Raw genomic sequence first — 26,364 nt, 5'->3', positions numbered from 1 at the left:
ATTGTTGAGGTAAAATGGGAAGTGGGGGAGTAATAATTAAGTACAAAAATGTGACCGTAATGTTAACATAAAAAGTGTTGGAAACAGAGATGCACCGATCGATCGGCCGGTTTTCAGCTTGATCAGCCATCACCGTTGACCGGCTGTTCAGATATATTTTCCGAATCTGTACCGGTCATATATACACGCCCGATACTGAGCTCATGTACTGTACTTGTTAAAATGCTCCGATACGCAAACCTGATACCAACACAATGTGACGTAGTTGTGTAGTTGACACTCAAAAAAGAGAGCGATGTTTGGAAGCAAAACAAAGATTAGATAAATTATTTATCTATCATCTGACAATATTCCAAAATTGTGCAGACTGTATATCGTATCGCTGTCACTACAGCGGAGCGTCTGCTCTGGTTGTTCCTAGTGCACAAGCTCCGTTAGTTATGAAAACTTTGACTCTTATTTGAGACCAGTTCTGGATGAGTCACTCAGTAAAACTAGTCGTTCGATTTGATTCAGTATGTTTAATCCATGGAGAGTTCCAGTGAATGAGAGTGAGAAGAGTCAGTAATTTATTATTATTACTTTTTTTGTTGCGATGACTGCAATTTATTTGGAATGCAAGTACCATATTAATATGACATAAATTTATATTTGCACTTAAAAGTGAAAGAGACTTTTATTTGAAGTTTGAACTGGACATTTCCATGTAGGGTACATGTTGTCTCCTACCAAAACTGTGACAGTCCCATTTTATTGGAACTCAGTGACCGTTCCATGTTGTTATTTATTTTATTAGAGCTCAGGACCAGTTTCATGTTCTATGAAACGTTCAGAGTGAAAAATGAACAACTATTAACATACAGTGTCCAAATCAGAAATCTCACTATTGTGGTCACTGAAAATTGCAGCAGTAGTCCATATGTGCAGCCGTCCAATCACGTGAGCGTGATCAGATCAGGCGATGTATTTGTCATTGACGTACAACAGATATACCCAATGAGACCAAATAATAACAACATTTGATTTTTCAGATCACGGATATAAACTCAAAACGATAGGATGACAATGTAAAAGTTATTTAATAGTCAATGTTTTATTATAAACATACAATTGACTGAAATTCTGAGTCTGCAAAAATCGGAATCAGCAGGTCAGACTTCTGAAATCTGAAATATGAATCGGCCAAGAAAATTGCAATCGGTGCATCTCTAGTTGGTAAACGTGTTCGGTAACTTTACAAGATGATCCATTTCAAGGGGTATATCCTCATGAGATGTATTTATTTAGCCGTAGTATCTCGCATACAATGTGATTAGCCTCATTACGAGAGGGCTACGGTGTCTGCAGTAACTAACGCCACGGAGACTCCCTCTTACACTATCGTGGTACTCAAAAATATTTTCCCAAGGTTGGCAGGTCTGGATTCAAGACCTGCCAACTGACCAATCCTGGACCTCAGGGGCCTCAACCGGTTTCTCCGGCCCGTGAAGTTCAAAATGTTGACAATTCCCAGGGTGAAGCAGCCGTGGCAATTGGTTTGACACCAGACCTCAAGGACGCCTACTTTCAGATCCCCACCTGGGAGGGTCACAGATGGTTCCTAAGGTTAGCCTGCGAGGACAAGATCTTTGAATTCTGTGTCCTCTCCTTTGGGATCTTGCTGGCCCCTCGCACCTTCACCAGGTACATGGACGCAGTCCTTGGGCCGCTGCTGTGGGAAAGACTCAGAATTCTAAATTATCTGGACGACTGGCTGATATATGCCCGGACAGAAGAACAGGGTCGCAGCCATGTGGTCTGGCTCCTAGATCACATCGGGCCTAGGTATTCACTTCAACCAGGAGAAGAGCAGGCTGGTGCCATGTCAAGTCACCAAGGCCTGATAATGGAGGAGTAGTGCTGCGTCCCGACCCGGCCCTTCTCCCCAAGGTCCTCTCAGACTTACAACTTAATCAGATGATTGAGCTCCATCCCTTTTATCCACAAGCCGAAGGAGGGCATAGGTGGAGACCCGTGCGAGCCAGTACTACCGGTGTGTCTTAAATAATCATCCATGTCAGGTGGGTACATTTCCCATACATATGGAATATAGCTGGGTGAAGAGAAACCTTGTTTTACTGTTTGTTAACAATTATTTAGCAGATTCCTCGCATAGAGTTTTACCTCCTCAAGGCGATATCCGAGCCCCGGAGAACCTCATGCTAGGCTCATGCTACCAAGTAGCATGAGCCACGTCCTCAATTTCCCCATATAACAAAGTTCCTGCCGCTCAAAGATCAGGCACTGAGCAGTTCATGTTAGCGCTGCAGTAACAGAGGCTATGGACGCCATAACCCCTGAGGTTCACACTTTGGCTGAAAAAAAAAAAAGTGGATCAATGTAAAAGTCTGAGGCAGTTCTAAATGTGTTCATAAAGTAAGAACAAATTCACTTAAGAAATAATCGGTGGAGCCCAAATTTTTGCTCAGAATATGCTCACGCAGGATTTAACATCCCATTCACTGCTGCAGCTGTTTTTTGTTTTTTCAACCCCCACCTCTACTCTTACCATGTTTAAGATACCTGGATAAGTAGTCTTTGCTGTCGAAAAAGGGCCTATTTATCTTGCCCGATCCCCTCTCTTTGTCTCTTTCTACAGTTTTGTGCACTCTACCCACAGTCTTGCACCGTGTAACTCTACCTGTCATTCATCCCTTTGATACAAGACATTTGTCCCTTCGGCCTGTGGCGAGGTCACAGAAACTCTGCATCATCGATACTTTCCTCTGCCTATTTGTCTGCACTGAACAGGGGAAATGAAGATACGCCCTATCACATCCACCACACAATGCCCTACCCGAAGAGCAAGGCACTGGCAGAGCGGATGGTGCTGGAAGCTAACGGCACCAAGGTACAGCAACGTCGAGGCTGGATTATGCTTCTCCATCTACACATTAGTGATGGGAATTCCGGCTCTTTTTAGAGAACCGGCTCTTTTGGCTTGGCTCACTAAAAAGAGCTGGCTCTTTCGGCTCTTCAGATTTTTTTGTTGCTTAAATTAATTTATTACCAACAATAATGTAAAATTATGCGCAAAATGAATTACTAATGTAAAAAAAAACATGCATTGTGTTTTTTTTTTTATATATACAGTATGTTTATTATATAAATATGCCTTTATTTATTCACTCTACAGAGTGCGACAAAAAATTAATTATAAAATACAAAAACAAACATAACTATTTACAATTGAACTTTTAACAATTTTAAACTTTTAGCTTTTTTCTACTAAACACATTTAAAGGGAAACAACACAGAATCACTGGAAAACACACAAAACAACAAAATATAAATGAAAATATGTAAAACAAAAAGAAAAAAATCAGCATCCAACTAACTTGTCTTTAGTGAAGATTGGCATTGAGAAACACCAAGTGCCTCAGCTTTGAGGGGCTGGTCCGGTTTCTTCTGTCGGTAATTATCTGCCCTGTTTTGGAGAAGATTCTCTCAAGGGGACTGACGTTGCTACAGTGCACAGTCTCCATGTCATCACATGTGTAAGACGTGGGTAAACCGAAGCCTTGGTCTCCCACCAGCTCAGTGGGTCTGCACTTCTCTGGAAAAGGTGCTCCTCAAGGTAGGATCTCACTTCCGGTATTGAATCTGCTGAGGGATTCCTTCTTGTAGTGTCTCCACTTGCTCGTTCTTCAATTACCTCCAAACAGCAGGTGCTTGTGGGTCCTCTTGTTCATCCTCTGCTGCCTCTTATCCCTCTTGCCCCCCTGGCAGTGGAGTTGGCTGGCTGGATCTTGCTGCTGCTGCAGTTATTGTCTGAAGAGCTTCATCAACTGCTCTGTTGTCATTAAAGGCCAGCTTCTTGAATCTTGGGTCAAGAATGGTGGTTTCTGAGAAAACAGTGTTGTATTCCTTTCTGTCCATGGATGCACAGAGAGCATCCACCAACTCTTTTACTTTCCCTGTGGTTACTCTGGTCTGGTGCTCAGCTGTAACATAGCTGAAAAAGAGTAAACAATTAGTGTTAAAATTATGCTTTGTTTTATTTAGCAGTGTATATTATTATTTCCGGTCATGTCTAATCCGCTTTTCATACCAGTGATGCAACAAGAACAACAACTAATAATAATAATTATAATAATAATAATAATGTGATAACATTTGTATACTGCACCTGTCTGCACTGATCTCCACAGTGACCTGCTCAAATGGCTCCAGAACAGTGCATGCCTCCTGCAGTACCTCCCATTCCTCTTGGCTCAGAGGATCGACCGGTGCATCGATAACAGCCAGGGTAGAAATGACTGCATCCTTGGACTCCAGAATCCGTTTTAGCATATGAAAGGTGGAGTTCCACCTTGTGACACATTCTTGTTTGAGCTTCAGCTCAGGCATGCCCACCTGTCGTTGGGTAGATTTGAGCTTGTGTGTGGCTGTTGTGCTCCTGAGGAAAAATTCCACTATCGCCTTCACTTTGTCCACAGCAGGCTTCATCACCTTCAGAGCATCTCTTACAACCAGGTTAATTGTGTGTGCAAGACATGGGTGGTGGGTCCATTTCAGGGTTTTAATTGCTTTGGTCATGTTGGCTGCATTGTCACTAACACAGCAAACCACTTTGTTTTCCACATCCCACTCTTTTGCCACTTTGAGCAGCTCCTGTGGCATGGTGGCGCAGTGCATTGCACTGCTGCCTCACAGCAAGAAGGTCCTGGGTTCGATTCCCGCCTGGGGCGCTGTTGGCACCGTGCTCCGGCGGGTTATCTTCCAAAAAACAGGAGCCTTTCTGTGTGGAGTTTGCATGTTCTCCCCGTGTTCACATGGGGTTTCCTCCACCTCACGTCAGTAAGGACCCCCACCAAAAACATGCACCCATCATCGTCTGACCAGCGATGGACACTTATCACCTGGTCCCCGGGCGCGTCCACGTATGCTGCCCACTGCTCCTGGCTGTGCCCCCGGAGGAAGGACAAGCCAGGATGGGTTAAAAGCAGAGGAGCCATTTCACCGGCCACCATCAAGCATGTGCATGTGTGTGCAAGCATGTGTTGTGGAGTGTCGTGTGATGATTAAAGACTGTTTCTTCTTTCTTTCTTTTCCTCTGAAAAGTTCTCAGAAGTGTGTCTGTCACTGAACTCAAAACAATCCAGAAGACAGGACACCATTTTGTAATTTTCAAATGGTTCCGGATGTCCAGCTGGCAGTTGTTAGACAAACTGCTGTGGCTTTTTTAACCCTCTCTTGCAGTGAAGCACGTTCTCTGTCATATAGGCCTGGGATGATTTTTTGGGAGAGTGTTTTCCTGCTTGGAATTGCATACATTGGATTGAGTGCATGGGTAAACCTTCTGAATCCTTTGTCATCCACGACTGAAAATGGTTGGAAATAAAGTGCAATAATTGCAGCCAGTTCTTAATCAATTATGTTCTGTCTTGCTGGGGTCACAGACTTCTGCAAAAACTGTCTCATAGAGCTCTGGGTTGTAGGTTTAGGTGGTTGTGGTGGTGTACTGCATGATGCTGTAGACACTGCAGCATCAGCAGCAACAGTTGCAGTAGACACACTGGCACCTTCATTAATATCAGGTTCTAATTGCTTGTCTTTTTTCCTCCAATTGCACTGATGGGTGGACAGTTCTCATGTGCCTGTGCAGGTTGATTGTGGAGCCGGCTCGATAAGAGATTTTAATATTGCAGACTCTACACTCTGCCTTTGTATTATCAATAGAATTGAAATGGGTCCAGATTTTACTCCTTTTCCTGCTGTCACTCATTTTCTTAACTTTTACCTTTCCAGCGCGTTCGTGTTGTCTCTCCTTGTGGCCCCATCGCTCTCTTTCTCTCCTCTCCCCGACTCCCTCCCTCCTGTCCTGCGGTTCGTGTGTGCTGTGTGTGTGTGTAACTTCCGTCCCTCCCACCTCTGCTCAGTGCAGACACATAGACGACACCGCCACACATATTGACCAATTACCTGCGGCTTGAAGAGAAAAAAAGAGAGAAAAAAGCCCAATAACAAAACAAAGCGGCTCTCGTGGTTCACTTCAAAGAGCTGGCTCTAAGCCGTTTCGTTCGAGACCGACCGTCACTCCTACACAACACCAAAATATTCGCCTGGCTGTTTCCTTTTATAGTTGTTTTTTTTTTAACCTGTGCTGTCAGCATGCTGGGCATACAACACATAGTATCTGTATGCCATTGCATCAAGGGCAGGGTTAGTCTGCAAGTGGAGTTCAACTTCTCAACCTCTAATGGCACTCTTTATTCATTCTTTAATCGTCAAGAACTGCTTGCAACAACTCTGTCCTGTGGACGTGGGATGACAAGAGCACAGCTTTTTTGTGACACAGAACCGCCATCAGTCCCCTTCATTGGAGAACACTCTTAACCATGTTTTGGTCTACATGGTATGGTAGAAGTGGACAGCTCGGCTCTTCCTATAGGCGAGATAGGCACCATCCCGAGGTGGAGTGTGAAGAGGCATTTTGCGGACCTGTCTCCTTCTCCAACAGTACAGATGATGCATGTGCTAGCGATGCAAGCTTGAGCGATGGGTTGCCCGCGATCGGCACGCCGGAACAGTGTATTTATTTTTTGTCTCCTTAGGGGACAAACCATGTGCATATGGAATGAAAATGTGCATAGCGGGGACACTATCGCCGTGGCTCTCTCCCCGATCACCCCCTCTCTGTTAGGAGGTATGCTGGGTGAACCCAGGTGCAGAGAACAAGGCAGAGGCGAGGTGGCAAAAAGAGAGGTTTACGCAAAACAAGTACAAAAAACTGGGCAAAAACAAACGAGACGTCTCGGGAGCTTGGAACAAGCGCGTTGTCATGAGGTTAGACAAACTCAAGACCTAGCGCCCGAGGACACAAACGACAGGGTCTAAATAGGGACGACCAAACGAGACACAGGTGAAACATGTAACCTAATGAGGCAGGGTAATCAGGAACAGAAATCGGTGAAGCGGCGCAACCTTGAAAAGGCAGTGCTGGCGGCATCTGGTGGCCGATGCCGGTAGGACCCGGGCGAACCCTGACACTCTCCATGCGTTATGCTCAGAAAATGATCTTAACGACTCTATGAGTCGTGCCCCGTTTCTCCCTGCCCCGTCCCAGCACTGATTTGAGTTGTTTTATTTGGAGGAACGGGGCACAGCTCTCCGTGATGCTCCCCGCCATCGGGGCGCATGGAGAGCCGTGTCCTGGTCTGTACATATGATGACATCCACAAAATAATTTAGTTTCAAATATTTAATTGGCGTCATCACCATAGCAACATATTTCTTGTTTCATCATTTGAACGCAGCATTAGTTGAGTTGAGCAACAATAAACATATAGTTTCCTCCTCGGCATCAAGAAACTCCCATTTTCTATGCGCAGCCATGTTTGTTGTTTGTCGTTCTTCTCTAGCCTCCATATTTTTCTACTACTACTACTACTTCTTCCTGCTCCACTGGGTATTTTTTGAACCCACCTGACGTTGGGAAGTGGCACAATTTAACCTATCAGCTTGTTTTACGCGCAGGACATCGCAATGTGTTGTGGAGAGTGGGGAGGTGATGTTCTTGCTGTGACTTTCACAGCAAGAAGGTCCTGGGTTCAATTCCTGCCTGGGGCGTTGTTGGCATTCTCCCGATTAGGGGCCTTCCTGTGTGACGTTTGCATGTTCTCCCCGTGCTCACGTGGAGTTTCCTCCATATAAAGGCCTTTCAAAAACATGCAAAAAGATTGTTGTCTGACCAGCGATAGACATTTGGAATTGGTCCCCGGGCGTATCACTGTATGTATACTGTACGTCGTTTTTTGTACAAAAAAGGCGTTACAAACGATAACAAAAATGGTTCTATAATTCCTATTAAACTCAAAAGATATCGAAAGAAAACAACTGAAAAGATTCAAGATTCAAGAGGTTTATTCGTCACATACATATACATACTTTCATACATATATGCAGTGAAATGTCAATGCAACGCACCTGGTGATTACACACAATATGTCCTAGACTGAACACAGTAGCTACCTAAGAATTTATACTTGACCAACTAACTGATTCCTAAAACGTAATGCATTAAGTTGAATGCTATAGAATAAAATAAAAATATATACAATAAAATAAAATAAGAACTCAAGGGTAATGCAGGGTGGGGGTACAAAATAGATAAAAGGAAAAGGCTTATGTATATGGAATAGGCTATTTATGTATATACAGATATGTGCATTAAAGTGGCATGTGGATAAAGTGAGGTAGTGTTTGTGAGATATACAGCACAGTATACAACAGTACGGCGCAGCAATACGGTAACACCGAACAACCCTGAACAGTGACACAGTATGCAGTACAATATGCTACAAACAGTACAGTAAGGTAGTGGAGCCTATGTGTGTGGCTCAGTGAGGACCCCTGGTGAGGTCAGCGTTGACAGTCCTTATGGCTTGCGGGAAAAAACTCAGTCTCAGTCTCTCTGTACTTGGTGTGTGACTGCGGTCACACCGCTTGCCTGACCGCAGCAGCTGGAACAGTCCGTTGTTGGGGTGGTGAGGATCCTTCATGATCCTGCGGGATCTGCTATTTCACCTCCACAAGTCCTGCAGGGAGGGGAGGGTAGTTCCAGTGGTACGTTCAGCTGAACGCACCACCCTCTGCAGGGCCCGCCTGTCCTGAGCAGTACAGTTCCCAAACCAGGCAGTGATGTTGCCTTTCAGGATGCTCTCCACTGCTCCACAGTAGAAGGACTTCAGGATCCTCACAGAGACCCAGAATTTCCTCAGGTGCCTGAGGTGGTAAAGACGCTGCCTCGCCTTTCTCACCAGAGTGTCTGTTTGTAAAGTCCTTAAATGTTAAATCCTCTGTGATGTGGACTCCCAGGTGACGAATAAACCTCTTGAATCAGGTACTTGAAGCTGCTCACCCTGTCGACAGAAGTCCCATTAATCACCAAGGGTGCGTGCGTCCTCGGTTGTAATCCACGTCTAAAGTCCACAATCAGCTCCTTAGTTTTGCTGACGTTCAGGTGTAGGCTGTTGTCCTGGCACCAGTCTGGAGGGGACTATGGTATTGAAAGCTGAACTGTAATCGATGAACAGCAATCTCACATAGGCGCCCTTCCCCATCCAGGTGCGTGAGCGTGGTGTGCAGTACCTGGGAGACCGCGTCATCTGTGGATGTGTTCTGCTGGTACGCAAACTGCAACGAGTCCAAGGTGCGGGCGAGGGAGGTGCAGATATAATCTTTAATCAGCCTCTCGAAACACTTCATGACCACCGAGGCGAGAGCCACCGGACAGTAGTCATTCAGGCAGGCTGGAGAGGCGATCTTCGGGACAGGAAAGATGGTGGACCTCTTGAAGCAGGACGGGACCACTGATTCAGCCAGGGAGATGTTGAATATTGTAGTGAACACCGGGGCTAGTTGGTTAAGAAACAGGTCTTCAGTACTCGTCCAGATATGCCATCTGGGCCCGCAGCTTTCCTGGTGTTCACCCGCATAAGAGCCCTCCTGACGTCACGCTCGGACACTAAGAGTGCGCGCTCATCCACAGCGGTGTAACTCCAATTAGCCGGCGAGCCAGCGGTGTTGTTGCCAGACTCAAACCACGCATAAAAGGAGTTCAGTTCGTTGGAGAGGGAGGCGTCCACACTCGTGGCTGGGGAGGAGCTGCTCTTGTAGTTTGTTTTAGTCTGCAGCCTCTGCCACAAGCGTCTGGTGTTCCGTTGCTCCATCTGTAGCTCCACAGTCTCTCTGTACGTCCGTTTAGTGTCCTTCACCGCCCTCCGCAGATTGCATGACGCCGCTTTGTTATTGTCCATATTTCTGGATACAAAATTCTAGGGAATAGCGATAAAGTGGTCAAAGCTGGCATTGAACTACAGATCGAATCAAACCTCATAGAACCATGGACAGCTCCGCAGGCCATGGCCTTTCCCGTGCAGCGGCCCGGAACTTGGTAGGGTAAAATATGTGACCCACTGCAGCAAAACCCGCTGTCTCGCGCATTTCTACTTGATTTCCGGGATGAGAGACAGTTCTCCGACAACGCCACCGAGAACGACAGCGATGCTGAATCTGATATTATCTCGGACTTGGAGACTTGGAGACCGACGATATGCCCGTTGTTGTTACAACCGAAGACGTTGATGACATGATGAAGTCCGTTGAGGTTGGTGGCAGATTTTCAGATTTCTGATTTTCTGAGACTCATAATATTGATACTCTTATATTTTGTTGTGTTGTCCGTGCTTATAAACTCCAAAATAATTCCACTTTTATAAAACATGTATATTCTTACTGTTAAATAAAATCTTTTTTAAAAAGAAAAATAGTTGTGTGTGGATGACGCTGTTCACATTCCCTCAAAACACAAGAACAAAGCAGTGATTGCCCCATTCACCAGAATGTTAAGTAGCCATGTGGCTTTTTTTGTCCGCCAACCCCATTTGCATTCTGGGAGCTGGCTGAATGAATTAAGTCCGGGGAAACTTTGGAGGTGATTATCTCAGAAACACGGTTTGCCACACCCTTGTCATTAACAAGTCATAGCTTTAAAAATATTTGCTTGATTTGCATTAGTGACGCCTTGTTTGGAAGCTCTGATTCTCCACTTTCAAATGATGCGGAAAAAAGAAAGTCGAAAGCCGCCAAATGACCCTAAAGTATGCGGTGGGTCACATATATGAAATTAACTGTCATCATTTCTCCATTTTAATATAAACATTCAGTGAGAACTAGAATTCAAGTAAAAACTGTAATATATACACATTTTATTGTGGGAAGAGTAAGTTTTATTAAAGATTTACTCATTCTATTTAAATGTTTTATAGTCACTGCACATAAAACAAAAAATATTAAGTAAAACCTGGGATCCCCCGACTCCCCTCAGGCTCCACACACTCATTATGCAGAGACCCCTCTGTGCTTCCTATCAGATGGATTCTCATCTCTGATGGAGACCTGCTTCAATTCTGTTCCTTCAGAGCTTTCGAGCAAGGCATAGAAAGCAAAACAGATAAATGCAAGACAGGCTTTATTATTTAGGGCAGTACACAATGGGGTAACCTGGACAACTAGTATGCAGCTGTGCGCATATGGAACCGAGCAAGGGATATAATCATAAATTAACCACAAATTCCTGGGTGCTGAATCATCCTTGATGATTCAGCACCTAGGATTTGGGTCACAGACACCATCGCAGACTCTAAGGGATTTGTTTGTTGCGTTTGTCTTAGAATACAAGCAACTGAACTGGAACAAACCATTCCCAAGTTATGCCTTTTATTGGAGTCTCCTCCGAAATGCACACTCTGCCCGCTGTTGGAGTCTGGAATCTCTGACTCTACTTGTGCACTCACAAATCCACTCCGTTATGCTTGCATTCACTACATTTATACACAATATATTTTCTCATAACCTGCATACAATGCATACTATTCATGCATACATTTTTTTTAATTTTTGAAATAAGTTACTCAACAATAATTAGGGGCCTGAATGTTGTAGCCATTTTTTGGTTTAAAGTGAATGTAATCATGTGAATTATTGTGTGTTACATTTGTGTATCTGCTACATATTTCCTGCAACGAGCAAGCACAAGCAACGAACACGTTTCTGGTACCTGACAATGATCACAAAAACTGGTTGGATGCTTTGCTATAATGTAAAGTGTTGTAGCCATTATTGTGTGTATGTGAATTGGAGTTGGTGTATGCATTACAGTGGAAATGTGGAATTTTGAGTATAATTTGATGTAGATACCTTTGTTTTGTTTTTTTCTTTCGGGGCCTTGGTTCTTTGGTCAGGTGACGAACTGGCACGTGTGCTCACCTGGTCATGGCTGCTGGTGATGGGTGGAGGCTGCGGTTTAATGCCTTTTTTGACCACTTTGTCGCTGTTTACTATAACTTTTAGTCCTTTTTTCGATATCTTTTGAGTTTAATGAAAACGATGGAACCCCTTTTGTTAACGTTGTTAACTTTTGCAAAATAAATTATTCAAAGTTGCAACAAGTGCCGTTTGGAGTGCATCTTGAAAACATGCCACGGTCTGCTACCCAACCAAGGCATCGCTATGTTCAGATGCCGCGACATGAAGTGTACTGTTCAGATTACTGTGTCCTATTCTTAACCTAGTCACAATTGTCTCCTCTTCCCTACTTCCTCCTCCCTAGTTCCTCCCCTACTTCTCACCATACAAACACTATTTTGAATGGAATGTAAATGTCTTCCTCTTACCTCCTGATCCCAGTGCTGCTGCCACTCTTTGATTTCTTTCCGTACAATGCCCTTTCCTTCTGATTTTAAGAGACTTCCCCCTTCCGGCTTTTTCTTCATCTTTTCCTTTTATGGCATACTGCAATCTTTGACTTTGAAGGCACATACTGCCACCTACTGTACCAGAGTATGCAGAATGATATTTACACTATAGGCTTGGGCAGAATCACAATTGAATCGGCATTCGACTCCATCGATCGCCAATAGACTTCAATGACATACGATTTTTAAATATTTTGTAATCCGCCAGGAAAAATCAGAGCATTGAAAACGGTGTACCGTGATTGCCATAATTTTTGTCCATGCCATTTTCATTTGTTTTATTCGGGGGCGGTAGCTCAGGAGGTAGAGCTGGTCGTCTAGTAATCTAAAGGTTGCTGGTTTGATCCCAGGCTCCTCCTGCTAGCATGCTGTAGTGTCCTTGAGCAAGACACTTAACCCCTAATTGCTCCTGGCTGCGTCCGTTGGTGTTTGAATAATTGTAAGTCGCTTTGGGTAAAAGCGTCTGCTCAATGCAATGTAATGTGGTGAATGCTGTAACCCAGAAACTTCCCTTAACCATCGCAACATTATTAGAAACCTAAACAATGACTGATGCCAATTACTTATGTGAGTTTCAAGTTGTTTCAGAGAAATAACGAAGGGTACCAACAAATTTGTCCATGTCTGTACATCCATAAATACATACATACATACATATAAGTTAAATAAAGTATGTATTGAATAATACTGGTTCATGTATAACATAATTGCATAATACGGATACCATATACTACGTAAATTTTATACAGTACATATATTACAGATGTATTCCCACTCCTATTTTTCTCAAATATGAGTAGGAATCACCTGGGACCGAACAGTTGTGGGGACTCCCTGAGGCGAACTAGGACCTGGGGGAGCTCCTCGAGAACCACACACTGGCACCGGTGACACGGATGTGACTTCAGCCAACGGGGTTTGAGCACGAGTTCCGTGTTGTATTTACTCCTTAACTTTCACTGATTTCATGTTATCAATCCACTACAAAGCACGGGCTCACTCGCTCAGGGATTTGCTGTTTCATTCAATTAACGTTGTTAAATAAAATTAATACATAGACAATAAAAATACTATTTTATTTTTTACTATTTGTCGTGTTTTTTTATTACCACTGAGTATACGCGGGCTGGTCCCCACCCAAAGCAATGTGACTCTATCGGGCAGACTCAGTCAGAGGGACAGTGTTGTTGTTTCTGTTTCTATTGTTGTTTCTGTTGCTTCCGTTGTTGCTTTTGTTTCTGTTGTTGCTGCTGTTTGGGTTGTTGGTTCTGTCTATGCTGTGGTTGCTGCTGTTTCTTTTGTTGCTGCTGCTGCTGTTGTTACTGCTATTTTTGTTGTTATTACTGCTGTTGTTTCTGTTGTTTCTGTTGTTGCTGCTGTTTCTGTTGTTGATTCTGTTGTTTCTGATATTATTGCTGCTGCTGTTCTGCTAATGTTGCTGCTGCTGTTCTGTTGCTTCTGCCGATGTTGATGTTGTTTTTGCTGCTGATTCTGTTGTTGTTTCTGTTGTTGCTGCTGCTGCTGCTGTTTCTGTTGTTACTGCTGCTTTTGTTGTTATTACTGCTGTTGTTTCTGTTGTTGCTACTGTTTCTGTTGCTGCTGCTGGTGTTGTTGCTGCTGCTGTTGTTGCTGCTGCTGCTGCTGTTGTTGTTTCTGCTTTTGCTGTTGCTGCTCTTATTGCTGCTGCTGTTGTTGCTACTACTGTTGTAGTTGTTTTTGTTGTTGCTGCTTCTGCTGTTGTTTCTGTTGTTGCTGCTGCCGATGCTGATGTAGTTTTTGCTGCTGATTCTGTTGTTGTTTCTGTTGTTGCTGCTGATTCTGTTGTTGTTTCTGTTGTTGCTGTTGTTACTGCTGTTTTTGTTGTTATTACTGCTGTTGTTTCTGTTGTTGCTGCTGTTTCTGTTGTTCATTCTGTTGTTTTTGTTGTTGATTCTACTGGTGTAGTTGTTGCTGATTTTGTTGTTGCTGCCGTAGTTATTTCTCCTGTTTATGTTGTTTCTGTTGTTGTTTCTGTTTCTGTTGTTGTTTCTGTTTCTGCTGCTTCTGTTGTTGCTTTTGTTTCTGTTGTTGCTGCTGTTTTTGTTGTTGTTTCTGTTGTTGCTGTTGTTTCTGTTGCTGCTGCTGTTTCTGTTGTTTCTGTGGTTGTTGTTGCTGCTGTGTCTGTTGTTGCTGCTGCTGTTGTTGCTGCTGTTGTTTATGTTGTTTCTGCAGTGTCTGTTGTTGTTTCTGTTTTTGCTGCTATTGTTGCTGCTGCTGTTGTAGTTGTTTTTGTTGTTGATTCTGCTGGTGTTGTTGCTGCTGGTGTTGCTGCTGTTTTTGCTACTGCTGTTGTTGCTGCTGTTGTAGTTGTCTTTGTTGTTGATTCTGCTGGTGTTGTTGCTGTTTCTGTTGCTGCTTCAGTAGTTATTTCTCCTGTTTATATTGTTTCTGTTGTTGTTTCTGTTTCAGTTGTTTGTTTCTGTTGTTGCTGCTGTTTCTATTGTTGCTGTTGCTGCTGTTGTTGTTTCTGTTGTTGCTGCTGGTGTTTTTGCTGCTGCTGTTGTTTCTGTTGTTGCTGCTGCTGTTGCTGCTCTTGATTCTGCTGCTGTTGTAGTTGTTTTTTGTTGTTGTTGCTGCTGTTGTAGATGCGTTGTTGTTTTTGTTGTGTCGATTACGCACATTTTAGTATTTTTAGAGCTTATAGAGCTTATTGTGCGTAATCACCAGGTGTCATGACATTTCACTGCATATATGTATGACCGTATGTATATGTACGCGACAAATAATCTCTTGAACTTGAAGTTGCTTTTGTTGTTGCTGCTGCTTTTGTTGTTGCTGTTGTTTCAGGGGCATTCTTTTGAAATGACTAGCTAACAACAGTGTTAAATAAAAAGTGTGACTTCAATTGACTAAGAACAGTGATTGTTCTTACAATAATGTTTGCAGTGTGGAGACAATAAAAGCGACGGTTCCTCCAATAAGTCCTTAGAACTATGAAAAAGTCCTCTGGTGCAAAAACACACAATATGGCGAGTTTTGTGATACATTAATTATTGCGATTATATTTGTTGCGATGTTTCACAACTATATTATGTAAAAATGGATACCTGTTTTCATTAGTTTCATTAAATTAAATACATCTACAAAAAAACCCCACTGTTTCAATCATTCTTTCTAAACATTTGTTCTTTAAAATCAGAGATAGTATTTGTGACCCACCCCAGCAAAACCCACTAAGCAGCCAAATAAGTTGAACAAACCTTTCTAGAATGAAAATTAGAATTTTCTGTTTGTGTTCCTTTGTGGTTTTTTTTTAATCTCTCAACATATTTTCAAAACCGAGTTTGATTTATAAATGGTAGAAAAAGGTTAAACTGTGGAGTTAAATATTCCCATTAGATTACATGGAGAAACACAGTTCACTTACCAAGACACTGAATCGCACTGAACAACGCTGATCGATCGTTTCCTTTAAAGTTACCGTCCAGATGAAAATCATTCCTCCATATTTCATGTGATATAAAGTCACAATCTGAAACCGTTTTGATAGAGTTCAATCTTTAAATCATACTACTTTTACACACACAGAGACATCATTGTGGAGGGGGCGTATACCACCAATGAAGTCATGTTGACGTCACTTCCGTAAACAAGACGAGAATCCTTCGGTTTCACTTGTCTGTGTAAACTTTCATCTCCTTGTTATAATGGATTACGAGAAGTGGGTAGGGGAAGATCTAAATCATATGGGGGACCTTAATCTGACCAGTGCGATAGATCAAAGTCAGTGTAAGCATCGTGTACTGGCCTTCATTTTCCATGATGATAGTCAGTTCTCCGACAGTGAAGCTGAATCTGATACCGGCGTTATCCCGGACTTGGAGAACATTTCAAACAGTGTATTTAAACCTGAATGTGGCGATGAAACTGATTATTTTCAAGAATCACCAGAGGAGACCGACGATACCCCCGTTGTTGGTACAATGGAAGAAGTTGATGACGTGATGAAGTCCGTTGAGGTTGGTGATGCAGATTAAGCAAGGAGCAATGGACAAGATTCTCAAGTTTACCTGCAAATGCAGCCAGAGGCGAAAAGAAAATGAAAAGAGGCCCCAAACAGGCTCACAAAGTGTAGCTTGGAAGGGTTGGGGTTATATAATAACTTCAAGAACTTAAGATATTTGGCATACACACATTTATATTTTAAATGACACACCGAGGCTGATATACAGAGACTCTTATTATCGAGACTCTACATTTTGTTGTGTTGTCTGCACTTTTAAACTCCTAAATAACTTGTACTCCACTTTTATAAAAAAAAAAAATTCTTACTGTTAAATAAAAGCCTTTTTAAAATCAATAGATTGACAAAAAGTTGTGTGTCAATGACGATGTTCAACATTCCCTCAAAACACAAGAACAATGCAGAGATTGCCCCAATCAGCAAGTCATAGCTTTAAAAATATTTTCTTGATTTGCACAAGTGACACCAAATATACCTAAAGTCTGCGGTGGGTCACATATATTGATTCCATTAGATGTACAGAACATATGTTCTATTCCAAAACATGTATATTTTTCATTACACAAACGCAAGATTGTCCCATATACGCGAGTCACTTTACGTTTTGAACCACTGCTCCCCCCCAGTGGACAGATTAAGCATTGCAACTGCTTTTCCACAAATGCAGCCTGGGGGGTGTTCCCAGGAGCCGGCGCAAAATTACATCATCGAGGTGGATATCATTACAGGCAAGATCTGAGCACTGACCCGACATGGTCCCTGCATGGGTCAACCACGCCCAAATCATGGATCAGCCTGGGCTCTGTCATGTTCCAGCTGCCCTCTCCAAGTGGCTCTTATTGTAAGTGCAGTTCACCATGTGAGCGGAGAGAGAAGGGTGGGGCCTTCTCCGCTCATAGCTGTTTTGAGCCATTTTCACACATATTTCCCGATAAATTACAGGGATAACCTTTCCGGCACCTCTAGTAATTTTCACAATTCACACATGCAGCTGCATTCCGTAAGATTTCCATCTTGCGCCTTTTCACACATGCCATAATAATGCAGATGAGGCATTAGATGGGGCAAGGGACAGTCCAGCAGAAGTCATCCAGTGCGGTCCCGGTGCACACCCCCCGTGCCGGAGAGCAACAAACGGAGCAGCAGTGCACGGAGCTCGTTCATTTGCGCGCACAAAAAGGATGTACTGTATGTGGACGTAGCATGCAAATAAAAAATAAATATGCCCATGAAATCCTGAAATAAATAAACAAATAAACAAATAAACAATAAATATATAAATAAATGTACATATAAATAAATTGATGAGTACACACATTTTAGTATTTTTTGTTGTGCGTTATTGTGCGTAATTGCCGGGTGTCATGACATTTCACTGCATATATGTATGACTGTATGTACACTGCGTTCCAAATTATTATGCAAATTGGATTTAAGTGTCTTTTGTTTTTCAATTAAACTCATGGATGGTATTGTGTCTCAGGGCTCTTTGGATCACTGAAATCAATCTCAGACACCTGTGATAATTAGTTTGCCAGGTGAGCCCAATTAAAGGAAAACTACTTAAGAAGGATGTTCCACATTATTAAGCAGGCCATGGGTTTCAAACAATATGGGGGGAAAAAAAGGATCTCTCTGCTGCCGAAAAGCATCAAATAGTGCAATGCCTTGGACAAGGTATGAAAACAGTAGATATTTCACGAAAACTTAAGCGTGATCATCGTACTGTGAAGAGATTTGTGGCTGATTCAGAGCACAGACGGGTTTGTGCAGATAAAGGCATAATGGTTTCTGCCAGACAAATTCATGGGATTAAGAGAGCAGCTGCTAAAATGCCATTACAAAGCAGCAAACAGGTATTTGAAGCTGCTGGTGCCTCTGGAGTCCCGTGAACCTCAAGGTGTAGGATCCTCCAGAGGCTTGCAGTTGTGCATAAACCTACTATTGGGCCACCCCTAAGCAATGCTCACAAGCAGAAACGGTTGCAGTGGGCCCAGAAATACATGAAGACTCATTTTCAAACAGTCTTGTTTACTCTTGTTGTGCAACCCTGGATGGTTCAGATGGATGGAGTAGTGGATGGTTGGTGGATGGCCACCATGTCCCAACAAGGCTGTGACGTCAGCAAGGAGGTGGACTTAATTAACTCAGTTTTTTCCAATACATGTTGTCGTCTGATGTTTATGCTTTTCCGTGAACATGGTATTTGTTTCTTTCGTTTATGTTTTTTCCACGTACATGCTGTTGTTTGGTTCTATGTTTATTTGTTCCCCCTGTGGTGATTCTCTTGACCTTATAATTGATCAATCAAATTTTTACCTAATTTGGCATTGTGTTGTCAAACTGACAAGCTGTCTGATTTTACATCGCCTTGTTTGATTGGAGTTTTCTGGCCTCGATTACCTTTCCACCTCAGATTTCCTTCTTAACTTCTCATTTCTAGTGGCACAATAAAAATAACTCCTCTCAGTTTGGCCGCTGCCCCTGGTACATGCACTTTGCTATTTCCACCGCCAAGAGTACTTATTTTTAGAATGTTTTCCTGCCGTTTCCTCATTTCTAGTGGCACAATAAAAATAACTCCTCTCAGTTTGGCCGCTGCCCCTGGTACATGCACTTTGCTATTTCCACTGCCAAGAGTACTTATTTTTAGAATCTTTTCCTGCCGTTTCCTGTCTGTGGCTAAGGTCAAAATTATTCTGTTGTTCAACAGCTTAGCAAACTAAATCTTGTCGATTTCTCTCTCTTGATTTGGTAACCTTAACTGGGTGAAAGTAGCCTTATTCCCCAATATGATAACTTTCCATTCCTCCTCCTCTACCTGTTCTTTGCCAATATTAGGTTTGGTCTTATTAATAGATGATCTATCCTTTCCTTCCTCACGACTTACATCGGATGATGAATTCCTAGGTTTCCTTGGATTCTTTCCCTGCATCTCCCTCCATTTCAAATCACCCTCCATCTGAAGTGTCACCCATGACTGCACTCACGGCACAGCTCCATTGTAATCCGCTTGCTCCGTCTTTGACGCCAGTGCACAGCTTGCACAGTGTCACTGAAAATCGGGGCTCTCCTCCTTCTGTCAGCCATCTTGCCTGCTTATGTAGCTTCTGCCACACTTCCACCAACCCATGGGGCCAATCAAGTCATGGCTCTGTAATTGGCTCCAACAGGTTGCACCTGGAAACATACATTTTACACATATTTTGTACATTTTATCTGTCTGCCACATAGTACAAATGCACACCTTTAGTAATGCATTTAGTCCGCTTTTAAAGTGGACAAAATTAAAGTTTAGAATAGGAAGCAAAATTTCAAAACAAAATAAGTCTTAAGTTATGACAGCGAAAACATTCTCAAAAAGATCAATGCTCAAAAATGTCTTGATGTCTTGACCTGGTGTTGCTCCACCATCCTGGAATTTGGTTTTATAATCTCTTGCCTCATCCCTCCTGTCTGTTGGTGGCTGTTCCCTCTCTCAGGTTAGCAGGGGGGAAGCACTATGCACATGCTCGCTGAGGCCGACGGGGATCTACGGCGAGAAGCACCAGCTGATGAAAGACTTCTACCAGGATGCCGTGAACAGGGGCTTCCACTTGACCGGGATCCCGAAAAGCACGGAGCATGGGCGGGTATATGCAGGTGAGGCATGAAATCTATGACTACTGGTTCCTGAAAGCGTGAATGTTCACACCTGTAGTTGAACCAGAAGTGGAGAAAAAGGGAACAAACCTCACCACAGTGAGTAACGAGTAGCTCCTGCTTCTTTTGAATCCCAATACTGTTAGTTACTCACATCGTATTTTAACTCCTTTCAGTGCAACCGTTACCATTCATAAAATCTGTTAATGTTAATACAAAAAGTACATCGCAAATACATTTGATTCTCATAATCAATTTCAATTTGAATGCTTTTATTGCTTTCAGTCAAAAAGGATACAGACAAAAACATATACAATTTACATTACAGAATAATTATTCAATAATTCTCACGGTAATTCAGTTTTCTTTGTGTTAAAAATGTCTTGCCCCCCCCCCAAAATTAATTTCGTTTTTTTCCTTATGAATACATGGACCAATTTTCCAATGATAAAAACATTCCTATGTTTCCAGAACTCTTTCAAGTCCACATTTTTAAACTTCCATTTATTCATAATATAATCCTTTGCCATAATGAGACTTCCATTTATCACTGATTCAGGCCGTACCGAATATTTCTTATATAAAATTAAATTTCTACAATTTCTAAATTCCTTCCTTCAAGTTGACTAGTGCATGCCGTTCAAAATTTAAGACTTTCTAAGAAATGTTGATGGCACAGTTTAACAAGATGTCAATAATTCAGTCCTGTGGGGAAAGTGTTATTCAGACCCTAACGTATATGTACTGTATATATACATACAGTACATATATACAGAGATTCCTGCCTTTATAGTTAATAGATAAGATAACAGCCCACCATATAACATGTCTGTGGTGTGTGGATGGGATGGTCTAGGTGATTGGGTCAGGGTGGCTGTATACCTGTTGCTCATTGGTTGGGCAAGGAGGATAGGAAGATAGGATTCAAGATAGGAGTGTGAAAACATGTTGCTTGTTAGCCCAACCAATGAGCAACAGGTATACAGCCACCCTAACCCAATCACCTAGATCCAGGTCAGGTGTGGCTGCTCAAACCATGCCATCCACACACCACAATGTCCATTTATGTTGGGGATCTAGTAAGGTCTGCCATAACACTCTGCAACTTTAAGCAGCTTGGACGAATTAAACCCAGATAGTAAAACACCCCCCCCTACTCCCGGTACAAAACATGACACAACAAACTCAACACGCTTCTCGCTATAATACAGCAGAAATGGAGCAAATAAATGCAGAAAACATCTTTTTGAATTAAAGGAATAATCGTCTCTTCTTTCAGTCATTCAAGGTTGACTGTTTAAAAATAAGTTTGCCCTGCTGCATTGTGGGTACTCTTTAATATCCCACTCCCCTATTTTTCGTTTCATCAGGCAATGTGGCGTGGATGCACCTGCTGGCTGCACGTGGCCTGATGGAGCAGCCGCAGACAGTGGCCGGGGAGGCGTACTTCTGCTACGACGAGTCCCCCTACAAGAGCTACCAAGACTTCAACATGCTGTTCCTGGCAGGGTTTGGCTTCCGCGAACTCCGACTGCCGGCGCTGGTGCTGTGGTGTCTGGCGTACACCAACGACCTGCTCCGCTGGTTGCTCAAGCCTGTGTACAACTATACGCCGCTGCTCAACCACTACACCTACACCGTGGCCAGCACCTCCTTCACTGTGCGCACAGACAAAGCGCTGCGTCACTTCCAGTACCGGCCGCTCTATGACTGGGAGCAGTGCCGAGCAAGAACCCAGTCATGGGTCAACACATTCCCTCTGGACTTCAACAAGGTAGCCTAAAACTGGGCCCCAAATATACAACCATGTGACCAAATCGGAAATATGCTAAGTGCCTCAGCATTTTAATAAAGTTAAATAATTAATTAATTAATATATTATTTACAATCACTGAACACTTTATTAGGAAAACTATGTAGCCTGATGAGGACCTAGAATTAGAAACAGACTTTATTAGTCACGCAACACACCACACTACAACACATGCTTGCACACACACACACGCACATGCTTTTGATGGTGGCCGGTGAAATGGATTCTCTGCTTTTGACCCATCCTGGCTTGTCCTTCCTCCGGGGGCACAGCCAGGAGCAGTGGGCAGCGTACGTGGACGCGCCCGGGGACCAGGTGATAATTGTCCATCGCTGGTCAGACGATGATGGGTGCATGTTTTTGAGGGGGGTCCTTACTGACGTGAGGTGAAGGAAACCCGATGTGAGCACGGGGAGAACATGCAAACTCCACACAGAAAGGCTCCTATTTGGGAGATAACCCGCCGGGGCACGGTGCCAACAGCGCCCCAGGCGGGAATCGAACCCAGGACCTTCTTGCTGTGAGGCAGCAAGGATTAAGGATGAGTACATTAGAGGGACAACTCAGGTTGGACAGTTTGGTGAAAAATTGAGAAAGGCCAGATTGAGATGGTTTGGACACATGTGTAGGAGAGATGAAAGTTACATTGGGAGAAGGATGCTGAGGATGGAGCTGCCAGGCAAGAGGAAAAGAGGAAGGTCAAAGAGAAAGTTTATGGATGTGGTGAGGAAAATGTGCAGAACAGAAGGGATTGGAGGCAGATGATCCGCTGTGGCGACCCCTAACGGGAGCAGCCAAAAACAGACAAATAGTTGAGCCCCACCAATTTTATAATTAAAATTTGAAATTAAAATTTGGTCACACGGGTGGTGATAGAGGTAATTCTCACATGGAATATCAGATTAATACCTAACTACTTCTTAATCAAACAATGAATGTTTATTTATAATAAAATAATTTGGTAATATGGTAAAAAGGTTGAGGTAGCAAAAGGCAATTAAAGCAAGTTAAACACAAAGACACACAAAGGGAAGTGAAGAGGTTGTTCTGGTGAGGGGGGAGTATCAACTATAAATTGAAATGGAGGGATTGCATCTGGATGCGCGTAGAGGATGCGACTACCTCACTCTGAACTGAAGAATAAAAATAAAGAAATCTCCGTGCCCACACCAACATCACTTTGCCATTAGCTTACCGGAGTCAGAGCTTACGGGATCACAGTTCCTTGGATCACCTTGGTTCAGATTCCGATGGGTGTAATCTTGCCTTTGGCCCTGAAAAATGTTGCGTATCTCCACGTACTATTGGGTCCAGGACAGCAAGATGCTGGTGCGAAAAAACGTGGGTTCAAAAGTACAAATAAAAAGAAGGTGGAGTTTCTCTGTGAAAGGTGGTTGTGAGAGATCTGAGCCTAAGGGGAGGAAAAGAACTGGTGAGATACATGGCGAAATATAGGCAAAATATATCTTGAAATAAAGATGATAAAACCACACAATTATAAATCTTGAAATAACGGAAGGAAGTCCATATCCCATTATCAAGTGCCCACAGCATTCATTTCTTATTGGTGCAATTGGCGGACTGCATAGGAGTTTAGCAGTGTGTGGATTATTCTTACTGGAGTGAGGATAATGTGCGGGTATAACGTGCTGTACGCTCCTGAGATAGATTATATAATTCCTGAGTTTGGCGCACTACCATTGTGGCAACTAGGGGTCATCCAAGTTCAGCAAAAGGAACACAGTTTAACCGTACTTCATCATCAGTCGTCTAATTTTGTGATTTATCGTTCTTCAAAACATCACCTCTGGGAAAACATTAGGGTGGTTACACTTTAATTTAGACATTTAGTTCAGTGCAATCTTGTTTTTAGGAAAACACAACAGTTCATACTGTGGGTGTTCTTGTGCAAATGGCCCACAGTCACTGAGCTGGCCATTTGCACTGGGGTCTACAACAGCGGGTATGGTGAAGTGTGATTGGGAAATAAAGAGAGGAATTGAATGCGTCTGCTCCCTTACTCTTTTCGATGCCGTCTGATTATCTTATTTGGCGTGTCTCCTTTAAAGTTCACAGTCTCTCGTTACAACTAATACTGGTTGGGCCTCCCTTTGCCCTCAAAACAGCCTCAATTGATCTTGGCATGGATTCCTCAAGATGTTGGAAACATTCCTTTGAGATTATGGTCCATGTTTTGACATGATTGCATCACACAATTCCTGCAAATTTGTAATCTGCACATTCATGCTGCGACTCTCCCGTTTTATCACACCCCAGAGGTGTTTATATTGGATTCAGATCTGATGATCGGGAAGGCCACTGAAGAACATTGAACTCACTGTCATGTTCATGAAAACAGTTTGAGACAACTCTCGGTTTGTGACATGGTGCATTATCATGCTGGAAGTAGTTATTAGAAGATGGGTAAATTGTGGATATGAAGGGATGCATATGGTCAGCATCAATACTCAAATAGGCTGTGGCATTCAAGCGATGATTGATGGGTATTAACGGACCCAAATTGTGCCAAGAAAAAAATCTGCACACCATTACACCACCGGCACCAGCCTGGACAGTTGACACAAGGCAGGTTGGGTTCATGGATTCATGCTGTTGACACCAAATTCTGACCCTTCCATCTGTGTGCCTCAGCAGAAATCAGGATACATCAGACCAGGCTACGTTTTTCCAGTCCTCAACTGTCCAGTTTTGGTTAGCCTGTACCACTGCAGCCTCAGCTTTCTGTTGATGTCTGACAGAAGTGGAACCCGACGTGGTCTTCTGCTGTTGTAGCCCTCAAGGGTCAAGGTTTGACCTGTTATGCATTCTGAGATGTTTTTCTGCTCACCACAACAAAAAGTTCAGAGTGGTTATCTGAGTTACCGTAGCCTTTCTGTCAGCTCAAACCAGTCTGGCCATTTTCTATTGACCTCTCTCATCAACAAGGTTTTTTGTTTATTGCACCATTCTGAGTAAACTCTAGAGACTGTTGTGCGTGAAAATCCCAGGAGATCAGCAGATACAGAAATACTCAAACCAGCTCATCTGGCACGAACAATCATGCCACAGTTGAAAACACTGAGATTACATTTTTTTACCCATTCTGATGGTTGATGTGAACATTAATTGAAGCTGCTGACCCGTATCTGCATGATTTTAAACATTGCACTCTTTCCTCACAATTTGCTGAATAGATAATTGCATGAATAATTATGTGTACAAATGTTCCTAATAAAGTGTTTGTGAGTGTATATACAGTATATATTGTTTGTCTACTTGTAGATCTAAATGTATCCAATGTCTAATCTATTAATTTGACAGACAATACACGTAATATATTACAACATTACCTTGCATTTGCTCTACCCTGTAGCTTGGCATAGATGAATTTCTGCGATTTATTTTATTTAATCTCTAATTAAGTTAATGTTTGTTCATGATTCCAAGGTTGTACCACTAATGTTATTAAAGTTAACATCAAGTCAAACATGTCTCAGCTCTATCCCTGGACCCTGCAGCACACCGAAAACTAACACGCCCCCAAATGGAGGACAAGAGGAAAGCTTAAAAATGTAAACTATGTGATGTGTTATTTTAAGATGGATTTTCAAGTGTAGAGATGCAAAGCAAGCTCATATTGAAACTACACCTGTGATTCGAATTCCAATATTCTGGACAGCAATGCATTTTTTCTCCGGGGACTGCACAAATTGCGAAGATCATTTGAACTTGGAGGTTTGAACTGGTTTCCACTGAATTGGGTTCCAACACCTGGCCAATGCAAGATACTCCGACTTCTAAAAATGTTATGACCACCCCCCTCTCACCCTGCCCTAGTACTCCCACTGACTCCATACCCAACACTCTGCCCGGCAGACCCAGCTGTCGTCCATCGTTGTCCATTGACCAGAAGTAATACGGGCGCCAAACAGCGTTCTCAGAGGACGTATATTTTAACAATCATGTGCATTCTCATACATACAGTGCAGTAGTGACAAAACAAAAAAAGAGGTGGATTAAAAATAATCATATACTGTATCTATGGAACTTCCGTGTAATGTTAGTAACAGTATCTAGTAAGCACTGTCTGAAGGGCGCAGTGTTTTGATTGTAGCCTAATGACTCACGCCAGCGCTGATAAAACTAACAATAACAGGAGCACATTAATATTAACTCACCTAATGAGAAGGCTGATGTTGCACGGCAGACACCAAATGCTTGATCTCTGGCTTAAGGGACGACAGTCTCAGGCGAAGATCTGGCTCAACATTCAGTTTATTCCTGTATTTCGTCTTCAATGTCACAAGTGCCGAAAAGCCAGTCTCACAGAGATATGTCATCGGGAAAGGCATCAGAAATCGCACAGCTCTGTTGAACAGATTGGGATACACATAAGCAACATGAAGACAAAAGTTTGTCAGGTACTTCTGTGAGAAAGCCAGTTTCGATACGCTGTTGCAGGAGAGATCCATAAAATTGTCCTTCTCTTTTGCACTCAGGCCTGTGAGAGTCTCGTCACTGTGACTGACAAAGGGGTTTTCGATCCAGCTGCACTGAACATCTGGGTTGGGGAAGTATTCGCGCAGCTTGGTCCTCAAGCCATGCAA

The 26,364-nt window shown here is 42.9% G+C and overlaps 1 protein-coding gene across 1 annotated transcript in view; it reads left to right on the top strand.

Annotated features, from left to right (window-relative positions):
- The window catches only part of hsd3b7 (hydroxy-delta-5-steroid dehydrogenase, 3 beta- and steroid delta-isomerase), a 38,193-nt gene extending 12,955 nt beyond the window's left edge, over window positions 1–25,238 (top strand). Inside the window, exons 4-6 of the mRNA XM_080009148.1 lie at window positions 2,791–2,890; window positions 19,785–19,944; window positions 21,315–25,238. Of these exons, the coding sequence (XP_079865274.1) occupies window positions 2,791–2,890; window positions 19,785–19,944; window positions 21,315–21,727 (673 nt within the window). The 3' untranslated portion in view covers window positions 21,728–25,238. The remainder of the gene's footprint in view (window positions 1–2,790; window positions 2,891–19,784; window positions 19,945–21,314) is intronic.
- Window positions 25,239–26,364: the final 1,126 nt, after the last annotated feature.

The sequence above is a fragment of the Zeus faber genome (assembly GCF_960531495.2).
Source record: "Zeus faber genome assembly, chromosome: 11".
In the NCBI taxonomy this organism is placed as follows: domain Eukaryota; kingdom Metazoa; phylum Chordata; class Actinopteri; order Zeiformes; family Zeidae; genus Zeus; species Zeus faber.
The sequence above is the reverse complement of the archived record's forward strand: the minus strand, read 5'-3'. Positions and strand labels throughout refer to the sequence as shown.